Source organism: Syngnathus acus, chromosome 2 (assembly GCF_901709675.1).
Source record: "Syngnathus acus chromosome 2, fSynAcu1.2, whole genome shotgun sequence".
Lineage (NCBI taxonomy): Eukaryota > Metazoa > Chordata > Actinopteri > Syngnathiformes > Syngnathidae > Syngnathus > Syngnathus acus.
The window spans coordinates 12,057,513-12,072,233 of NC_051088.1; the positions used below are offsets into that span (position 1 = coordinate 12,057,513).

The window sequence follows — 14,721 nt, forward strand, 5'->3', positions numbered from 1 at the left end:
ACCTGTTTTCTTCAATGGGATGTCATCAGTGTAGGCCTGTAATGGAAGTGACAAATCCTGAAAATTGGCTGAAATTATAAAAAAATATTTTGTTTGAATCAATTCAGTTCATCAGAATCATTAAAAAAAGTCACACTCCACATATTTTTAAAGAATCCAACAATTATCTTTTATTCTATTTTAGTGGAATACAATATTCATGAAATACATTAAGTGGGTTGTTATTCACTCTACTCTTCTTCAGCGCTGGGCAGAATAATTTTGCTGGGGTTGTAGTAGTTTTCATCTATCAGAGGCAAACCCTCCATCTCTTTCTGCAGGATCACACGTTCCGCTTCCCTTCTGGCCCACTGACGCATCCTGGAATACAAATGCAGAAGAAACCAGCTGAATGTTAAGGAGGACAGGTCCATGCTGAGATACCAAGTGCTTCTAGTACAACACAAAATTTTGATCAGGGTCGGAATAAAACTGCAATCTATGATCTTACGTTGTGGTGAACATGATAATGCAGAAGGAATTAAAATACGAAGCAACCTACCCGTGGTCTGGTAAATAGTGAAGGAATGTTCCACCAATGACAAGACACACGGAGATGCCAAAGAAGAAGCCCACTCTCATATTCCATTGATCAACCACCGGGTCAGTGGAGAAACCATGGTAATCTGGATTCTGTGGAGGGGGGGTGGGAGAGAACATGATGCAGTGAATGCAAATGTCATGTCTCATTTTTCATGACTGCCAAACTAAGTATTGCCCAAATTGAATGCAATACTGCAATATGACAAGACTGTGCAATGATAATAAACATTCTAATCGTCCCCAAGGGAAAATGGTTGTGTAAGACACTGATCAATAGGATAGGTATTGAGAACTGCAATGGTATGCTTTCACTAGTCATTCACCATGTACAGTAATCAAAATGAATGTCTGATTTAATTCTACGTGGGGATGGAGGTGCATTAGCCGGGGTCATGCACCACATTATACAAATTATTATACAACCGTATTCCGGTGGTTAATCAGACGGAAAAGTGACATTAAGCTGAATGTGGAACAATGTTTATATTTACTGCGGCCTCGTTGATGTCATTCGTAAGAAAAAATAATAATAATAACACAGTCAACAAGAAAGTAATTAATAACTTAGAGGAGTCGTATGGTTAGTTCCACTAAGCGCAATGTAATGTAATGTCAAGTGTATTAGAAGCGCGCAAAATCACAACTCACCTTGACAAAGGGGCTGACCTCACCATGGCTGCCACTCGCTGCAGCCTGCTGCAGCTCGGTCACGGCAGTCGCACCGGCTGCGCCACTCGGCTTCGACTGGGACACGCATCGAACGGGTACACGAGAACTTAACCGGGGGAAAGCTGTCCCAAGCCGTGACAGCGGGCCTAACATTTTCGCCTTGTTTGTGGGAGACCTGGTTGCCCCGGAACGGGAAACAACGGCCGTGGCCTGCAGCTCACTTCTTCGTTGACGAACAATGAATAGCCAGCTGCTCACATTCATCGATGTCGCATTACTGCCACCCTGTGGATTTACACTGCCATTGCGTCTCACTTAGCTTCACGCAGGTTAGATACGTTATTTAATTTAGCAGTTTCCCCCAAAATTGGATAATAGTCTCGTAAAACATATGCTTTTATTGAACTATGCATTAATGTAAAACATTTTCACCACATGAGTTTCAGTATTTATTTGTATCAATTATGCAATCATTTGTACGTATAATTAAAATGTATAACTGTTTTGTAATTCTGTACTGTAATTGCTTTTTTTTAAAACAAATGCACAAATCTCTGACTCACAGTCCAGTCAGGTACTCTTTAAAATATTGAACATGATAATCATACATGAAGGGTTGGAAGGCAAGCGCAAATGTTGGCGTAGTAACAATAACAAAAAAAAAATCAAATTAGACAAAACAAAGGCCTCTCAAATTAAATATATTGAAAAAAATATCACACTTCTGAAATATGCATTAATTCAAGTAGCTCACTGGTTGTAAAAAGGCCCTTTAGACCTCAACATTGTGTACATATTTTCAACTTCAATACAGTTTAAAAGTGTATGCATACAGCCCAAACTTTTTGGCATACAGTGTCATGTGCTCTACGTTCCAAAACCAAACAAAAGTGGAAATAACTGGCAGACGATCAACAGGATAAGAGGCGACGCTTAACATGTCACTAAGGGACTTTTCCATTTTATGTGTATAAATGTATACAACAGGGTTAGCTCAACATGTTCATACACATATCAATAAAGTTGTATTGTACTGTATATCTTGATGAGAAAAAGCAAGTAATATTATAGCCCCAGGATACAACAGCGCATAATACATCCTTCTTTGTTGAAGCTGAGTATACATTGACAGATACAAGTCAAGTTGACCGGAATGGAATATAATAATCCTGAAATAAATTGTGTTGTTTCTTTTTGATGGTAATTTAGGAGATTGTAGTTTCAGTCTCAAGTCACACCGCATTAAATGGCCCCAAACAGCAGTTTTTGGCAGGCTTAATTTGTTCGTGGAACTTAACCGGTTCACCAGAATGCTGCTGAAACACAGCATGTGTTATTTATTACATCAATCAGAAGGGAAGCAGTTTCTACATCATAACAAGAGATATTTCTAGCACAGATGAAAACATATTTGAAGGTTTCCGACGCTCAAGAACGAGGCACTTCTCTAATAATGCAGCATCAAATGCTTTTTACAGTTCAAACCATAATCTCACAGAAGCAAACAACAGCGAAAACGTTGCTGTAGAGCCGCGACTCTGTCAAGCAGCTGTCAAGACGTGACATCAAAAATTATACAGTACATCAACACATTGAGACACATAAAAGAGGTTCTTTTGTTCAATCCAACTAAACAGCAAAAGTGCAAAATTGTTTCATCTCTTGAAATATTTACCGGAACATATAATTACATAGTTGTCGATTATTCATAAATATTGTGATAATGTCATAATTCCCTGGAGGTTGACTGGAAATATCATTACAGTTTGCTTTGAATGTTAAAAAAAAGTTTACAGCCCGTCTCAGACCATTTGTTGAAGGATTTTATATTAAAAAGCACAATTTCCTCTGGCTTTGTAAGTTTATAAAGGCAACATACTTATGATATAAAATAGCCACTTAAAAATTGTTGACATAGACCCACTCAGGCTTTGCCATCTCTGTAGCTCAGGGGAAGAAAATAAGAACTCATGGACACCATTTTGTATGCACATTCATATGCATGAGCACTTCAAACAGCAACGTCAAAGCCCACTGACTAAAAATAGAAATAATAAATAGGGGGAATGAGTTTAAAACAGGCTAAATTGAGGCAATATGACAGCCAGAAGACAAAGTGGCGTTTACCATTGCTGAAAAATTTGTCATTTTCTCAAAAGCGATTGTAGGGGTAGCTGTTCTCATTTTTGTTTCTTAGTCTAATGGTTAGTTTGATTAGTTTATTAAAGGATTTTGGTGTTTTTCTTCCTTTGTTCTTTGTCTAGGCATCACTTGAATTTAAATACAATCGAAAAAAGAGGCTTAAATGGGTGATTTGCTTTACATAGCTCAAATGGATTATTCAGCCACACTGTTAAAAAAAAAAAAAAAAAGACTGTGCATGCATTATCAAATTTGAAGGATGCAGGAAAAGCTCTTTTCACTTCTTTCATACCTCTAATCAGCGGCAACACATGTAACATGTTTACGATCAGTACTGGAATCATTCATATAGTTGATAAAATGGTCCACGCCACTGGTGAGAAGTTAGTGAAAATGTCAAGTCTGGGATACTTGTGCAAATCAGGACACTTGAGCTGTTGGTGAGGGAATGGTGCTCGCCAGGTTGTAGGTCGAGTTCCGAGATGAAGACTGAGGAGACGATAAGGGGCTATAAAAGGGTCGAGCAGAGATGGATAAAGGTGGGGAGTACTGAGCAGCGGTGGCTGACATCGGAGAGTCTGAGCTCACCTCATCCCCCTCTTCCGAGTCCCAAACTTCACTCTGCAAGTAGTCTGCAAATAAGGCCTTGGCCCGCTGCAGAACTCTGCTCAGGTTGTGGCGGCGCACGAGGCGATCAAAGTGCATGGCGAGCTCGTTGTAATCCAGGCTGTTTTTGATGATGTGGTCCCGATGTTCCAGCAAGATGGACAAGCACAAAAAAAGCATGAAGGGATTACCTTTTCCAAACTCTTGGGGAGGTGGCAGAGAACATGGCTTGATGCTGCTCTCCAGTTTGGGGGAACTGTCAGTGTTAGTGGCGGTGGTGCTTGAGGGCTTGTTGCTAGGAGAAGAAGGGTTGTTGGAGGATGATCTGGAGCCGGGCTGCGAAGAACCTCTTCCAAAAGGCAAAATCGGTGACGAGAGGAAAGAGCGATTTGGAGCAGGGCCATGAGATGTGGCGCACGTTTTTACCGAAGGGTTCGTCAAGTTCAACCCTGTACTCCTGAGCAGTTGTGCAGAAGATGTGATGACTTTTGGGACTGTTCTAGATAAGGCCTCTCTTCCGCTGGTTGCGAAACCAAATGTCGTTTGTGGGGTGGAGTCGGGAGTAGCAACTGACCAACTGGAAGGTATGGTTGAAGATGATTGAGACGCAGCGTCACTGTTGCAGATTGGCGGTGGTGATGATCCTGGTGAAAAGCCATTGCTGTAGCATTTTATAAGCGGCGTTCTTTCTCCAGGATCCTCCTCGCTATCGATGGTGGACTGACGTCTCGGAATGCGTGACTGCGAATCAGTCAAAACTTGTTGCTGCTTAGAAGCCTTCATAACAACGCCATCTTCATTCTGGGCAGTATAATACTTAAACTCCCCAAAAGTCTCCTCAATAGGAGTCACAAAATCTGCCTTGCCCACAACCGCTTGAGATGTACTCCCAGGTCCAACTTTCGGACATTCTTCTGCGACAGCATTCCAAGCGACATCGGGTTGTTCTCTTGATGGTCGAAGCATATGTTGTCTACGTTGCTTCTCTTTTGTTTCCCAGTCACGTCCGGGGCGACTGTCAGCGAAACGTGTTTGATCCGTCTGCAACGGTGGTCCGAGTAGCTCCACTTCAGTTTCAGGAGGATCCGGGGGTAGGGAACTCCAAGTCACCTCAAGCATCCTTAGCGCGTCATCAAAGGCAAACTCTCGCTTCAGCTCCAGAAGTAACCAGCGGTAACAAAAGAAAAGGTCATCAGCGCCACGGGAAACCAGATAAGAGTAGAATTCATAATCGGAGTACTGCAAGAGCAGTTTTAGATGATGGAACTTGATAGACATAAGTTGTCCATCGGGGCGGAAATTCCCATCCAAGCGTTTCATAATTCCGCAAAAGCAAATGAAGGCATGTGCTTCATTATCCATCACAGCGAGTATAGGCGACGCAATATCACTCATTCCTTGACAGTACGAGATCTGAAAGGCAAGAAATACACAAAGTTCATCCATCCATTTCAAATATTACATGAGATTTTCTTATTTATAGAACTGAAAATAGACACAATCAATATGAAGCAACATTGCGATAAATAATCACCTGTGGGTGTGTGATGGCGAAGGTAGTAAGCAAATCTGTGAGAGCGGTCAAATGTGGACTGTCTTCTGAGCCTGCGTAGTAGGGATGAGCACGGTCCGTCCTTAAAACGTCTTTCAGTACATTTCCCCGGATGAATTCAAGATCCTCGTGACTGACGTGCGCCGTCCATTCTTTCTTCAACTGGTCATACTCTCTCGTCTTTCGTTTCATGTAGTCCATACGTTCCTGGCCACTTAGACCGTCTGGGTAGACATTAAGGAGATACCGCCAAACAACCTGAAAGAGGCAAGAAAACATAACGTTCATTTTCGAAAAATGAGAGTGCTATGTCGTTAAGGCCGAGGAGGCTCCAAAAAGTACAGAGGCCAGCAAGAGCTCCCCAAAATTCTTTCCACTGGGAAATCTTTGCTAATGTGTTTCAACAGATGAATGGACCTGCACCTTGCGCAGTGAAGGTTCAACACCGCCATGGTAAATCCGTAGCCTTAGCTCCTCTGGTCGTGTCAATTGTCCTTGACTATTGAGGTAACTGTGAAACTCAGTGTCACTCAGAGGCGGTTTGAAAGGCTTGATCTCCTCCCCATAAGACCAGCTGAATGCCTGCTGGACTCGTGTCAGTGTCCGGCCAACCTAAAGAGAAATATACGTGAGAACCACATGAGAACAGAGGCAAACGTAAGATAGAGGAGAGTTTGGGCTAGGTTAAAATGTACCTGGGACATTAAAGACTGGGTAAAAGGAAGTGCTGCAGATGCCAAAGACTTGGTCCTCTCTGCAAGAAGCTGCTCAGAGCCAATCACATCTTTGGGGCTGATGATGTCCCAGTCCTCCATCACAGGACCTAAAATGAATTATGAATTTATTATTAATTGGTGTGTGCGGAAGGATGTGAAGGGCTGTTATTTGTGTTCTTACTGTCTTCGGAAGGTTTCACATCCATCTTGAGTTGTAGATATGGTTTGGCTGCACTGGCAAATGCAACATCCAAATCCCCATCAGACGTCAGAGACAGGTACATCTCTGCAACGCTTACACCTCGAGACATGTAACTGATCTCAAAATTTCGCCTCCTAGTTTATGAACACAAACAACATTTTGCCACATTGCAAACAGATTCACTTGATACTCTTCAAGTCAAAATAACTTTAGTCATGGGGACCAGACTTACCCATTCAAATCAAAAGCTTTGATCAGAATATGTTGCAACACTTCCAATGATGTAATTTGAGGATCAACAGCAAAGGAGCGAAACTCCACAGGAAGTGCTCCATCACACTTCTAAAATTAAAGTACATCACAAATCCGTAACCAAATGATCACAGGCATGTACATATCCTGCAATACATTACCACAAAAGTACAGTAGTTTTTTTTAAACAACAACATTAAGGTTTGTGGGGCTTTAAATTTACAGAGGGCACGTCATTTGGATAAACAAAAAGCAGGCAATGTGTTTTGTAAAGACTCCTTTACATTGTACAACTAACTGGTCTAGAATAATATTCGTCTTGACCGACAATATTAATTTATTTCAAATAGTGTTTTTATTAAAGAGATATATTATAAGTAGGTACTGACTGGAAAAACAAGTTCATAATATGCTGCGGTGATAGTGGCACAAAAAACAGGTTGTCACATATTTTGGAGTAATAATAATGGAAGAGTCTGGCTGGTGTTGTTTGAATGGTGTCCAGAATGAAAAACATTTACAGACGAATCGAAAACTGACTCATACGCCTTTATTCAATGACCACAATATTATTACTGCAGCAGTTTCTTCATTATTTTGACAAGAGACTCATGCACAGCTCGCGTGCACACGCTTGTTGTTGTGCATACTAGATGACGTCATCCTGGTCTGCTTTGACGTTTGAGCTAAAGTAGTTTAGATAATTCTTGCTGCACGGTAAGGTACATTGGACAGATGCTGTCGGGCACGTTAAGGTGGTAATATGGTCAAAATAACATGATCTCAAATCACTCTGGCGATTTCAACAACAATGGTGATCGTTAAAAATCACGAACAGTTGCGCCGGATGCGAGACACGACTTGTCTCTGACATGTAATTGAAATGATTGAGTACAGTTTACATGTAGTCCCACGATATGTGGGAAATACAAAATGTATCCCCCCAAAAAAGAAAACATTTTTACAGAGTGTCGAAAGATTTGTCCTAATTGCCCGACATACCTTGACTTTGACTCGAACCACCCCTCTCTCCTCGTCGCTTGCCATATTTACAGTTCCGTTTTGGATCAAAGTGGCTCTTTGAAAAATGCTCCTTCCCCCATCTACAGCTATATAATGATCAATAACATGATCAGGTTAGCCGAGTGGCACCGCTGGTGGTCTTCTTCGGTTTTCTTTTCATAAAAGAGCTGCACAATGCAATACTGCCATCTGTTGGTCATTTTCTATACTGTTGTAATTTTTCCAAACGCTTATCGAACTTTTTCGAAAATGAAGGGTTAGATTTAATCTATTTTCTAAATTACTTTGACGATACACAATTTTATTCAAACATCAATTATTTACGTAAGCATTCTAATCCCCCAAACGTGTTTCAATAATTCGATGCAAAAACCATTCCGCAACTTTTGTCACGAGACCGAAAGTTTGATGCACGCTGGGAAATGCAGTCCTTTTGCTATTTGCTTTCATACTCATTCGTGCAAAAAGACTTCATCTCCAAGAAACCCATCTTGTTCTTTCCCCCCCCCCCCCCCTTATTAGCTCCCTATTATCTTTACTTTTCAACTAAAGGAGGCGTTCACTTGTCAAAATTATCTTGATTTGCAGTCGCATGACGTTAATTTCAGTCCGTCTGGAGCATATTTGTTAAGGATGAATCATACGCCTCTTTTGAGTAGAATGGACTCAGTGAGAGACGAGCTTCCGCCTGCAAACAAGTAGCTATATGCTAGCCGACTGTGGCTTGTTCTACTGTTTGGCTACTATGGAAAAGCCACATTTCACACTTCACCCATTGACTGGTTGGTCTACAAACTGCACGTTTTAGATGCACTTCTTGAATCCTGCGCGTTGATTCAAACAACCGACATGGAGGAAGTTGACAAAATCTTGATCCTCGCCCTAAAACAAGTCGGCACGTAAGTATTTGCTGTCATTAGGGTGCCAATAACAGACTGATCGATGGATGGATGGATAGATATATACTCTTATTTATCCATAAGGTAAATTTACTGTCCCAGTAATTCCTACAATGAAAACCATACTAAGCAAAGCAGGCATATAGTTTTAAAAAACAAGAAAAATGTAAAACATCATGGCATCTATACAGATTTTCAAAAATAAAATAACACAAGAATCAAATGTATAATAAGGTCTACAATAAGCAGGCGCTTGGTGACATGAGAATCTGATAGTAAATAAATCTGACATTTACTTTGATAATTGCTAGCCATCCATCCAGACTCTGTCAGTATGTAATGGCCATCATATGATCAAACATGTGGGCGTATGACTGTCAGCTTGCTGTTGGGAAAAAAAAAAGACATTCCAATACATTTGTTCTGCTTCTTGTAGCGAGCTGAGTGAGGAGGTTTGTAGTGTCAAAGACTTCACCAGTGAGCTGATAGTTGAGGCGGTGGTGAGATGCATCCGGGTGATCGATCCCGGCTTGGGCAGCGCGCTGCCAACCTCCCTCCCGCCTGGAATGTCTGCTCGCTTCAGGGTGGGGATGAGCCTGGCACAAGCATGTCAGGTAAAAAAAAAATATTGCCTTGTGGAGCACTTCTGTTTTAATTGCGCAAGATTAGTTGGAGCGAAACCCCCCAAATAACTGATATTGCTAAATAACTATGTCCGCTAAAGTTAGACAAGAGTACTAGTTGAAAAGTAGTTAGAATACCTAACCTAATAATGAAATGGCAAACTTGTTGCAGGACCTTGGTTATAAAGGCGAAATAGGTTATCAAACCTTCTTGTACAGCAGTGAGACAGAGATTCGCTCCCTGCTCATGTTCCTTGTGGAGAAACTGCCCAGAGAAAGTACTGAGGCCTCCGATCAACCGTCAGGTACAGGATCACTGCCATCGTTAAACCTTTGCAATACTAGCTTACAAGTATAAAAATAACCTAATCTATATAAGCCTCTTCAACCTTTGATGCATGAATGACTCATGTGGTGCAATAGGGAAGTCGAGAGACGGAGGAGCTTGCTGGCGACTCTCAATACAATTTTTTTCTATATATATTTTTAAAATGGTCTACTTTGACCTAAATTAGATTTTGTGTTGACCAACGTAGGCAGAGAGAAACTATTGTTCATGCTGGATGTGAGTTTCCTCACATAAGCATTAAGCACATACTAATTTCTTCCTTGTTGAGTCAATGTGTTGCTTTCGTCTAGTCTAGACAGTAACATAAGTCTGATTTTAAAGAGACAACGTGGTTGTGTTCTCAAGCAACTACAGTCAAGTGTTTTGACATTTTGAGGAGTCCAACAATTTGTTTTGTCCCCCCTTTACAGGCAAATCCACCATTCGTCAGAGAGCTATTGCTGCTGCTATTAAAGCCCAGCTGGTAGCACCATGGCTCCCTCCAAACTGCAGGCTACCACTGCATGGTGAAACACAAGTAACTCTTAAAAATTGTACTTTAATGTCAGGTTTGGAGTTGAAATATGGGCAGGTCATCCCGGGTCATCTCTTTTTTGAGACATACGTACCTTTAAGAATTCAGAGGCATATTCTATTGTCCCCTAACGTGTGCTTTTCGGTCCATAGAGTTTAGGTGCAATGCACAGCTTCCATGTGCAGCCTCTCAGTTTACCTTACTGTATCAAAGATCCAGGGAAGGCATCACTGAAAGGTAGGAACAAAATGTCACTCGTGATTGATGATCTATTTCTATAAAGTCGACATCAGGGGTCAACAATCTTTAAATACTCAGAGAGACATTTGGACCGTCTCCTATAGAAAAATGAAAATTCACCAGTTGACATAAAATGCTTTTCATATTAAAGTCAGCATAACAATACTTTTTGGTTTTGCTTGTATGTATCCAGACTGCTTCTAAAGGGTGGCATTTTGCCCCTAAAATTTGAGACTGCAAGTAATTTTATGATGTATTCGCGCGTGCGATCAGCAAATTTACAGATTTTGTTTGGTTAAATAACAAACTTCTGCCATCACTAATACAGTTAAAATAATGCATGAATATTTGCCTAACAAGTCTGTCTATATTTCTATGATGCTGACCTGTGCTCTTATTTGATATTTTTAGTTCACCATCTATTGCAATTGAACTGAAGTGTGTGCCATGATTTCAGAGATGAAAGACTACCAGCGAGATTTTCTTCCTCCTGTGACTGCTCAGCTCACTCGTAATGCCACTGTGGCAGCGTCCTTACTGGAGCAGCACACAGTTGAGCTTAGTGCATCTCAGGAATGGGACAATGAGTGGAACAGTCAGGGACTCCTGTCTCGCCTCACTCCACAGGTAAACATTTGTTTTCCTTGCTCCTGCAATTCCTGCAATCAAGTAGTTGCACAGTTAAGATGTTGTAGGCACTTCAAAATGGGCAGATTGGAAACTAAACATCCTTAATTGGGTTTATGGAAAGCATTTTCTCACAGGTATGAACATGAAAAAAAATGTCCACGATAAACATAATAAATAGGCGGCTAACATTCCACTGTCAAAAGACTATGCCTGCGCCACTAATCTAAACAACAGAAAAGTATGTGTGACATCACAGTGAAAAGGTTGTTTATATAAACATTTCTGTACACTCTCAAGAGTGGTCGTAAATGCTTAACAATTGTCTTCTTTCACACAGGACTACAGGGCCCGAAAACTGACGCGGCTGCGAAAACGTATTGAGGAGCAGTTGCGCTCTGCTGCCCTTCCCCCTGCGGAAAGTGCCTTTGGCGCTCTTGGCGCTACCTCGGATTTGTCTGAAATACTACAATCCTTCAGGGGGTCCGCTTCTTCTGACCACAACCTGACCAAGGGCTCTCACTTCACCCACTCCCAGAAGTTCACTTTTACACACGTGCGTAGGCCTGGTGTTGCAGATTGCTAAATCAAAACAACAAATAGTGTGTAATTATTCAGTCCTGTCTGCCTTTGTTTGCATGCATTTGATCAGGAGATAGACGCAGCACCATCCCCTGTGCGGCAGACAAATGATAACCATTGCAGTCAGCAGGAGGAGCTAGCGTCTTTGCAGCAACAATTTCAGCAGCTGTGCAGTGACGTCGACCAACTAACTACGGAACTGAAGCACCTGAGTGTCACTCATGCTCAGGTAGCACCGACCGGTTCAGTCTCTGACCCGCAATGAATTTTTTGTTAATCTTGTAACGACATCATCCACCCTGTAATGACAGTAAACACATGCCTCGAAACATTACGATAGTTGTTTTCTTTGTCTGTCAGAGCATCATCGAATTTGCCATATGAGTAGTGATGAGAAAATGAAGCTTCAGATTTGCTTTATGAACCAGTTATATATTTTTATTCCTCTAATTGGCACTCTGTGCAATATTTGACTGAAAGCACACAGACCTTTCTTGAAACCCACAGTGCCATCTAGAGGAGTGATAAAATATAACAATTGGTTCATGAAGCAAATTTGAAGCTTCATTTTCCTATCACTATAAACTCTTTTACCACATATCCAATGCCCATCTTTGTAGGCACTTGATGAGCTCAAACAACGGGAGCGGCAGAACAATGAGCTGGAGGAAAAGATCCAGCTGAAAAAGAAAACCATTGATCTTTTACCGGACGCTGATAACAACATAGGGAAGCTTCAGGTAAGCGAGATGAGTCCAAATGGATCTCTTTAAATGTGGCGAGGTCTTCAAGTTCATCTCAGCCTTCTCCTGCAGGCTCAGGTGGAGGCCAGTGCCCAGCGGGTGGTGAACCTGGCCTCTCAGTGGGAGAAACACCGTGCACCGCTTATTGAGGAACACCGCAGGCTTAAAGCGATCTGCAGTAATCAGGATGTAAGCATGCACAGAAAAATCATTCCATTTCAAATTATTTTACGTACAGTCGTTAATTCCATGCATTTTTATTCAGATGGAATCATCCAAAAAGCTGTCTGAAATCAAGATTCTACATGACAAAATCCGTTTATCAACAGAGGAGGCCAAGAAGAAGGAGGAAATATACAAACAGCTGGTATAAGAGATGTTATAATATACAGTAAAACAACTCAAGTCCATTTGCATTACAGAGTATATATGCTTTTTTTCCTTAGGATTCTGCCATTTCTCGTTCTAGGTAACGGAGTTAGAAAGTCTTCCCAATGATGTGTCTCGGGCAGCGTACACACAGAGGATACTGGAGATTGTGAGCAACATCAAGAAACAGAAGGAGGAAATCACCAAGGTAAGAAGGAACGCTAAGCGAGATTCAGATCCATATGATGCTTGCCTTCTCTGTGAATTCATTTACCCACCTTTTTGTTTCTTTTTTTTGCGCCTTACAACAGATTTTGTCTGACACGAAAGAACTGCAAAAAGAGATCAACAGCCTCACAGGAAAACTGGACAGGACTTTTGCTGTCACCGATGAGCTTGTCTTTAAGGTGCCTAAAACACAAGTGCTTTCTTTAGTAACTGTCTCATCATTCTATTAATGACTCAAAGCAAATGACCAAACTCCAGTGTCACTTGCCATTGTAGAATGCAGTGTTTCATGTTTTGTTTTATTTTTGTTATCACTGCCAGGATGCCAAAAAAGACGAGTCAGTCCGCAAGTCCTACAAGTATCTGGCTGCTCTACATGAAGTACAAACATCCTCTACTGCATTTATTTCCCTCCTTACCCATTGCAATATATAACTTACTGTTTCACTGTCTTGTGTAGAACTGCAATCAACTAATCCAAACCATTGAGGACACTGGTACGATCCTAAGAGAGATACGAGATCTAGAAGAGCAGGTAGGATTTTAGATGTTGGACTCAATCCAAGACATCATGTAGCATTTTAATACTACGTCCAATCGAACATTTCCTATTTCAAGCTCTTTATAATGTGCATCCAGCAGTATAAATCTTTTTTTTTTTTTTTTTGTTAAACAGTGATTAACAAATCGTTATATCATTTGTCCACAGATTGACACAGAAAATACGAACAAATTGGTGGCTAATCTGGAGAAGATCCTAGAAGACTACAAGGCCATTCGACAAGAGAATTCTGCACTTGCTGCCAAGGTTAGAGACGGCTAACTCCGAGGCACCTACTGATGGTCAAGCTTAAAAAAAAACTGTTGTTGCTCTGAACATGACTGAAACAATTGGAATCGGGGAGCAACTTTTCTTCAAAAAACTCAAGCGGTATTTGTACCATAGTAACTGAGCAAGCATTTTTGATATGTAATATTGATCCTGAAGCCTGATGTTTTTTTTTTGTTTTTTTTTTGTTTTTTTTAATGTTAATCACAACAGCGGCTACACATGATCTAAGGTTCTAAAACCCACACTGGTTACTGAAAAAACTTGAGACAAAAATTATAATAAATGAAAATGTACTGAATGAATTAATGAAAGTCAGGCACCAGCAATTTTGTTCACTTGTTTTGATACGCCATTCCAATCCTTACTGAAATCAAAATCGACAGCAAAAGGTAATGCCCCATTCTGCCTTCCTTTCTTTCTCATTGTTGAGGAAAAATAACATATTATTAGATCATCTTTTTTCTTGAATACAACAAACACCCTTGTAATTTTTAGAATGAGCCGTATTTGAAATGAATGTTGAGAGAATGCTATTTGAATGTCATTTAGATCTATTATTAAAAAAGTTATCTATTGTTTCAAACAATAAGTGTTTGACTTTAGAATGTTTATGACCAGATCCCACACGAATATTCAGATCACACAATTAACAACCACATGCGCCATCAAAAATGTAATCAACCGCCATCACACGGCATTCTGCTCCAAATGTTGTAGAGTTGGGGCTCAGCAATGATGTAGCTTGCATGATGTCACAGTGATGGATGTTGAAATGGTGTCATGTGGGTGCCCGAGATTACTAGTTGTGTTAAGTATCTTAGACCAGTTTCCTCACTCAAGTCTTAGTGAAATTAACCCACCGTGAAAAGTCATATTTTTGTTGTCAGTCGAACCTTAGAGATAATCAGCCATTTACACATCTAAATAAATGCCCAAAAAGTTCTGAATTTTTTTTTTTAAGAGCTTTTTTT

General features: G+C 40.8%; 3 protein-coding genes across 3 annotated transcripts; 1 reads left to right on the forward strand and 2 right to left on the reverse strand.

Annotated features, from left to right (window-relative positions):
- Positions 1-142: 142 nt before the first annotated feature.
- Positions 143-1,491, reverse strand: ndufb11 (NADH:ubiquinone oxidoreductase subunit B11). The gene is made up of 3 exons (XM_037245614.1): positions 1,231-1,491; positions 542-672; positions 143-360 (listed from the first exon to the last, which is right to left on the reverse strand). Exons 1-3 carry the CDS (start codon positions 1,402-1,404, stop codon positions 231-233), a joined length of 435 nt encoding a protein of 144 aa, XP_037101509.1. The 5' UTR covers positions 1,405-1,491; the 3' UTR covers positions 143-230.
- Positions 1,492-1,687: 196 nt separating this feature from the next.
- Positions 1,688-8,040, reverse strand: tbc1d25 (TBC1 domain family, member 25). Its single transcript, XM_037246159.1, has 7 exons — positions 7,724-8,040; positions 6,702-6,811; positions 6,449-6,603; positions 6,247-6,374; positions 5,975-6,163; positions 5,534-5,809; positions 1,688-5,412 (listed from the first exon to the last, which is right to left on the reverse strand). The coding sequence occupies exons 1-7, from the start codon at positions 7,766-7,768 to the stop codon at positions 3,814-3,816; spliced, it is 2,502 nt and encodes an 833-aa protein (XP_037102054.1). The 5' UTR covers positions 7,769-8,040; the 3' UTR covers positions 1,688-3,813.
- Positions 8,041-8,216: 176 nt separating this feature from the next.
- ccdc22 (coiled-coil domain containing 22) lies at positions 8,217-14,693 on the forward strand. Its single transcript, XM_037246161.1, has 16 exons — positions 8,217-8,643; positions 9,080-9,257; positions 9,439-9,571; positions 10,026-10,132; positions 10,282-10,366; positions 10,827-10,996; positions 11,337-11,552; positions 11,649-11,807; positions 12,199-12,318; positions 12,394-12,510; positions 12,587-12,688; positions 12,791-12,898; positions 13,002-13,097; positions 13,240-13,299; positions 13,379-13,453; positions 13,628-14,693. The coding sequence occupies exons 1-16, from the start codon at positions 8,594-8,596 to the stop codon at positions 13,739-13,741; spliced, it is 1,890 nt and encodes a 629-aa protein (XP_037102056.1). The 5' UTR covers positions 8,217-8,593; the 3' UTR covers positions 13,742-14,693.
- Positions 14,694-14,721: the final 28 nt, after the last annotated feature.